The sequence below is a fragment of the Oncorhynchus kisutch genome, linkage group LG4 (assembly GCF_002021735.2).
Source record: "Oncorhynchus kisutch isolate 150728-3 linkage group LG4, Okis_V2, whole genome shotgun sequence".
Taxonomy (NCBI): Eukaryota; Metazoa; Chordata; class Actinopteri; order Salmoniformes; family Salmonidae; genus Oncorhynchus; species Oncorhynchus kisutch.
In genome coordinates, this window is record NC_034177.2 from 35,554,176 (window position 1) to 35,561,423 (window position 7,248).

At 40.5% G+C, this 7,248-nt stretch overlaps 1 protein-coding gene across 1 annotated transcript; it reads right to left on the reverse strand.

Annotated features, from left to right (window-relative positions):
- Positions 1-2,137: 2,137 nt before the first annotated feature.
- On the reverse strand, positions 2,138-6,687 carry LOC109889464 (E3 ubiquitin-protein ligase TRIM47). Its single transcript, XM_020480905.2, is given in 6 exon segments — positions 2,138-2,284; positions 2,287-2,715; positions 3,170-3,329; positions 3,433-3,666; positions 3,912-4,007; positions 6,043-6,687. Coding segments are annotated over 6 exon segments (1,527 nt in total). The 5' UTR covers positions 6,622-6,687; the 3' UTR covers positions 2,138-2,255.
- Between the last annotated feature and the right edge of the window lie 561 nt (positions 6,688-7,248).

Here is a 7,248-nt window from a genome sequence, read left to right on the forward strand (position 1 = left end):
TTGGGGCAAATCTAATACAACACATTACTGACTACCACTCTCCATATTTTCAAGCATAGTGGTGGCTGTATCATGTTATGAGTATGCTTGTAATCGTTAAGGACTGGGGAGTTTTTCAGGATAAAAAGTAAACTATATTGAGCTAAGCACAGGCAAAATCCTAGAGGCAATCCTGGTTCAGTCTGCTTTCCTGAAAATAAAAGAGAGCCGCACACTCTAAGAGCTCAGATGCAAAAATATAATACCAACGCTTTCCACCAGACACACCAGAGATATCTACTGCAGCCCTCATCCGCCACATGCAACACCCGTTCTGCCAGTCACATTCTGTTAAAGGTCCCCAAAGCACACACATCCCTGGGTTGCTCGTCTTTTCAGTTCGCTGCAGCTAGCAACTGGAACGAGCTGCAACAAACACTAAAACTGGACAGTTTTATCTCAATCTCTTCATTCAAAGACTCAATCATGGACACTCTTACTGACAGTTGTGGCTGCTTTGCGTGATGTATTGTTGTATCTACCTTCTGGCCCTTTGTGCTGTTGTCTGTGCCCAATAATGTTGGTACCATGTTTTGTACTGCTACCATTTTGTGTTGCTACCATGTTCTTGTCATGTTGTGTTGCTACCATGCTGTGTTGTCATGTGTTGCTGCCTTGCTATGTTGTTGTCTTAGGTATCTCTTTATGTAGTGTTGTCTCTCTTGTTGTGATATGTGTTTTGTCCTATATTTATATGTTATTTATTTTTATTTTTTTAAACCCAACTCCAGTCCCCGCAGGAGGTCTTTTGCCTTTTGGTAGGTCGTGGTTGTAAATAAGAATATGTTCTTAACTGACTTGCCTAATTAAATAAAGGTTAAATAAAATAAATAAATAAAAAAACACTGAAAGATGAATTCACCTTTCCGCAGGACAATAACCTAAAACACAAGGCTAAATCTACACTGGAGTTACTTACTAAGAAGACAGTGATTGTTCCTGAATGGCCGAGTTACAATTGTGGCTTAAAATCTACTTGAAAACGTATGGTAAGTCCTGAAAAAGTTTATTTAGCAAGGATCAACAATCGAGCTTGAAGAGTTTTCAAAATAATAATAGGCAAATGTGGCACCTGGAAAGCTCTTAGAGACTTTAAAAAAACCTTTATTTAACTAGGCAAGTCAGTTAAGAACAAATTCTTATTTTCAATGACAGCCTACCAGGGAACAGTGGGTTAACTGACTTGTTCAGATGCAGAACAACAGATTTTTACCTTGTCAGCTCGGGGATTCAATCTTGCAACCTTTCAGTTACAAGTCCAACGCTCTAACTGCTAGGCTACCTGCCACCCCTTACCCAGAAAGATTCTCAACTGTAATCACTGCCAAAGGTTCTTGTACAAAGTATTGACTCATTCTTATTTAAATGAGATATTTCTATTTTTAATTTTCAATTAATTTGCATAAATGTCTAAAAACATGTTTTCCATTTGTCACTATGGGGTGTTGTGTGTAGATGGATTCAGGCTGTAACACAACAAAATGTGGAATAAGTCTTATATTTATGAAGGCACTGTACATTTCACAATGCCATAGACTCTCAATATTCATACATTTAAAAGGAATAACGTGCCAGAAAAGAATGCTTTCAGTCATTTCTAGGGCTGTCAGAGTTAATCAGTTAACTGTTTGTAATTTTTGTGCACAAATTATTTTTAATTGTGATGAATCGTATTGTATGAAAGCGTTCATAATACACTGAAAACATCCAAAATACACAATATATTCAACTAAAAACAACACTGTAATGTCAAAACAGGTTGACATTGCGATTAAAGAAAGTGTGCTTCATCTGTTTACCTGGATTCTACTTACCATTAGTTTTGAAAAAAAATCAAGATGTCAATATTTTTGTCATGCTTTTTGTATCAATTGTTTTAAAATACGGCTCAATTTGATCAAATTCAGAATTTGCGATAAATCACAATGTATCACAGTAAATCCAGCGATGAACTCAATTGCATTTTTGTATCATTTGACAGCCATAGTAATTTCATTATCTGTTGTAATTATATCCCGACTGTTTTATTTGGACCATTTTCCATTTTTGTCTGGTGATCTCTGGACCCAGCTGAATCAAATTATTTCCTTTTCTTTAGTTTTTCTTGTCTCTTTGTTGCCTGTTTGGCCTGGTGAGCATGCAGCACAGTCACAGCTTCATCCACCTTGGAGCGGAGAAACTCTGGAGACTCCAGCATGTAGAGCAGCTCAGAGTTGTCAATCTCCAGCAACATGCCAGTGATCTTTCCTGCCAGACTGGGGTGCATGTTCTGGATGAGCGGGTAGAGGCGTTGACCCAGCATTTCCTTCTGTTCCTGAGGAGGAGCAGCAGCCAGCTTGGAGGCAGTCAGAGGCTCCTGGTCCTGCACATGGACAGCAGGCTGCTGCTTAACAACCTGGGGAAGTGTATGAATGTATGAAGGCTTGCGCACTCCTGCAGCATACTTGTACTGAGGCATGTGCACTGGGGTTACAGCAGGTGTAGCCTGAGCAGGCATGCGATGAGGGGTCACCATGTGAGACACATTGGGCCTCACAGTGCTGAAGGTCGCTTGCATGTTCTGAAAATATTGTTGTTGGGTTATCCAGCGAGGGCTGGGTCTCCGGCCTGCCAATTGGTTGGAATTGTAATAAGAAGTATGTGGAATGGCATCCATGAAGTAGTCAGAGGGAGGTGCTAAGGGAGAGATGCACTGATTGATTTAAGTCAGCTTGATAATTGGTGTTTTGACAGTTATTTCAATCACAGGTTTATGTATCCATTCCTCAGTAACCCAGAAGATTAAAATGAAAGTCCCCATAATAGAATGTGGGTGTATTTTATAATCTGTTATTATTTGGGCAATTACACACCAGACCACCAGGGGCAGACAGATGGTGGTGGTAAACACACATCAGGTGATCTATAAAGACAGTTGTTTGAACCTATGGTGAGTGTGGATGGTGGGAGAGCTCACTGTTCTTACCACAATCAAAACAACACAAATGAATGCAAGAAAATGCAAGAAACCCCGAACAAGATACAAAGGATTACTACAGTCAACTCTATGGTTCAACATTCATTCAAGGTAACCACTGTTGCTCATTTTGAGGCATGTAAAAAACATGTCTATTTGATACTTCTCACCTACCTTCCCATGATAGTTTGGCAATTTCCTTCTTGCAGATATCCTCTAGTTGTTCTGTCACCTCAGATACAAAATTATTCACAAGATGAAAAGATATGTGTGGATTGACAGATATGCTGGGTAAGGCATCAGATCCAGGAGGGACACAGAGAGACTGAAAACTCTGCAGGGAGAAACAGGTTGAAAAACAGAAATGTGGAGATGTTTTATCTAAAGTTTACAAGTTCTTTTAGATTTTTTTGCTGATATAGACAGACTGACGTCACCTGGAAGAAATGGATGTGATCCTCTGTGTGTGAAAGCTGCTCCAGCTCAGCATCTCTCCTCCTCAGCTCAGCTATCTCCTGCTCCAGCTGCTCCAGCTGCCTTTTAGCCCGACTCACTTCAGCATTTTCCTGGGCTGTTATCTGTTGCTTCACCTCAGAGTTCCTTCTTTCAATGGAACAGATCAGCTCAGTAAAAATCCTCTCACTGTCCTCCACCGCTACCTGTGCAGAGAGCTGTTAGAACACACAGAGAGAATGAGGGTCCATTTCATTCAGCCCAGGATAGACTATAAGGACTTTTCTTACCAGCATTCCATTGACAGCCAACATCTAAAACTGATCCTTACCTTAACCCTAACCTTACACCAAACCCTTTACCCTGACCCTAACATAATTTTAACCAATTCTAAAATGAAATATTGGTTTGCTGGTCATGTTAATATACATTTAATTTAAATATAAATGGCCCTAAAACTCACCTTCAGAGAGACCACAGCCTGTCTCAGCTCCTGCATCTCCTTCTCTTTCTGCTGGATTCTCTGCTGGGATTTCTGCTGATTCTCTACCAACTGTTTCTGCAGAGAATGGTGACAAGACTTTGTAAAGGCTCCTTCCATGATGTTCATGTGAAATAGGATAGTCCTTCAAACCACTGAGACGCAGAGATGCAGCCAAAAGAAGGAGATACAGTGCCTTGCGAAAGTATTCGGCCCCCTTGAACTTTGCGACCTTTTGCCACATTTCAGGCTTCAAACATAAAGATATAAAACTGTATTTTTTTGTGAAGAATCAACAACAAGTGGGGCACAATCATGAAGTGGAACGACATTTATTGGATATTTCAAACTTTTTTAACAAATCAAAAACTGAAAAATTGGGCGTGCAAAATTATTCAGCCCCTTTACTTTCAGTGCAGCAAACTCTCTCCAGAAGTTCAGTGAGGATCTCTGAATGATCCAATGTTGACCTAAATGACTAATGATGATAAATACAATCCACCTGTGTGTAATCAAGTCTCCGTATAAATGCACCTGCACTGTGATAGTCTCAGAGGTCCGTTAAAAGCGCAGAGAGCATCATGAAGAACAAGGAACACACCAGGCAGGTCCGAGATACTGTTGTGAAGAAGTTTAAAGCCGGATTTGGATACAAAAAGATTTCCCAAGCCTTAAACATCCCAATGAGCACTGTGCAAGCGATAATATTGAAATGGAAGGAGTATCAGACCACTGCAAATCTACCAAGACCTGGCCGTCCCTCTAAACTTTCAGCTCATACAAGGAGAAGACTGATCAGAGATGCAGCCAAGAGGCCCATGATCACTCTGGATGAACTGCAGAGATCTACAGCTGAGGTGGGAGACTCTGTCCATAGGACAACAATCAGTCGTATAGTGCACAAATCTGGCCTTTATGGAAGAGTGGCAAGAAGAAAGCCATTTCTTAAAGATATCCATACAAAGTGTTGTTTAAAGTTTGCCACAAGCCACCTGGGAGACACACCAAACATGTGGAAGAAGGTGCTCTGGTCAGATGAAACCAAAATTGAACTTTTTGGCAACAATGCAAAACGTTATGTTTGGCGTAAAAGCAACACAGCTCATCACAATGAACACACCATCCCCACTGTCAAACATGGTGGTGGCAGCATCATGGTTTGGGCCTGCTTTTCTTCAGCAGGGACAGGGAAGATGGTTAAAATTGATGGGAAGATGGATGGAGCCAAATACAGGACCATTCTGGAAGAAAACCTGATGGAGTCTGCAAAAGACCTGAGACTGGGACGGAGATTTGTCTTCCAACAAGACAATGATCCAAAACATAAAGCAAAATCTACAATGGAATGGTTCAAAAATAAACATATCCAGGTGTTAGAATGGCCAAGTCAAAGTCCAGACCTGAATCGAATCGAGAATCTGTGGAAAGAACTGAAAACTGCTGTTCACAAATGCTCTCCATCCGACCTCACTGAGCTCGAGCTGTTTTGCAAGGAGGAATGGGAAAAAATGTCAGTCTCTCGATGTGCAAAACTGATAGAGACATACCCCAAGCGACTTACAGCTGTAATCGCAGCAAAAGGTGGCGCTACAAAGTATTAACTTAAGGGGGCTGAATAATTTTGCACGCCCAATTTTTCAGTTTTTGATTTGTTAAAAAAGTTTGAAATATCCAATAAATGTCGTTCCACTTCATGATTGTGTCCCACTTGTTGTTGATTCTTCACAAAAAAATACAGTTTTATATCTTTATGTTTGAAGCCTGAAATGTGGCAAAAGGTCGCAAAGTTCAAGGGGGCCGAATACTTTCGCAAGGCACTGTATGTTTAAATATAATACAATAATGATTGCATTTTGTGACGTGTCAAAGTATTATTGTTATTATTATTACTTATGAGAGTCACCAAATTACTGCAACAATATAATCAGGCAATTTTGTTCAAGTACTTTGACATCTCCGGGCGTTGGATGTTTTTCTTACTCTTCCAGTTATATCACCTTTGACATAAAACACTTCCATTTGATATGAGGTACATCAACAATATGTTGTAAAGAGATTAACAAATGTCTAAATGCAGATCTATGATGTTTAACAGTGGAGTTGTCATCCTTACCTGTTTCTCAGTCCTTTCTGCTGCAGCTGTATCATGGCCTTTATGTTCATTCATTGTACACAGATAACAGATACACTGCTGATCGGTACGGCAGTAAACCTCCAGTGGTTTGTCATGATGAGAGCAGATCTTCTCCTCTAGTTGTGTGGAGGCTTTGACCAGCTTGTGCTTCTGAAAGGCAGGGGATTCAAAGTGAGGCTGGAGGTGAGTCTCACAGTAAGATGCCAGACACACCAGGCAAGACTTGACAGCTTTGAGTTTCCTCCTAGTGCAGAAATCACACTCCACATCTCTAGGTCCAGCATAACAGAGAGCTGGAGGAGCAGATTTTAATCCTGTCTTCTTCTGTTTCTCCATTAATTCAACCAATAAGATGTTTTTCCTCAAAACAGGTCTTGGGATGAAGCTTTCCATGCACAGTGGACAGCTGTAGACACCTTTCAGATCTTCCTGATCCCAGCAGCCCTTAATGCAGCCCATACAGTAACTGTGTCCACAGGCAGTAGTCACTGGATCCTTCAGTACATCCAGACAGATTGAACAGCAGAAGGGATCCTGACCCAAAGTTGCCTCTGCCATGTTGATACACACACTGACTGACTGAACAGTTGTGGACAAGCATTGGGGTGTTGTCTGTCTGCTTACTTTCGTTTTCTCTGAAAATGTTTGTGACTTCCTGGTTCTGCCTGTCTAACCACATTGAGGGTTTGTTTGGCTAATGGCCAAAATATAGTCATAGATTGTAATTTATGTTTTATTTAATCTTTATTTAACTAGGCAAGTCAGTTAAGAACAAATTCTCATTTACAATGACAGCCTACCAAACGGCAAAAGGCCTCCTGGTCGGACTGGAGCTGGGACAAAAAAAAATATATATATATAGAACAAAACACACATCATGACAAGAGAGACAACACAACACTACACAAAGAGAGACTTAAGACAACAACATACATAGCATGGCATCAACACATGACAACACAGCATGGTAGCAACACAACATGACAAAAACAAGGTAGCAACACAACATGGCAGTAGCACAGGGTACAAAGATTATTGGGCACAGACAACAGCACAAAGGGCAAGAAGGTAGAGACAACAATGGTAGGCCTACTAAATGGAAGGAGACCATTAAAACATGTTATTTATGAAATTATATTATTCCATATACAGAAATATTTAATTAGAAAATCAACATTCTCTCTG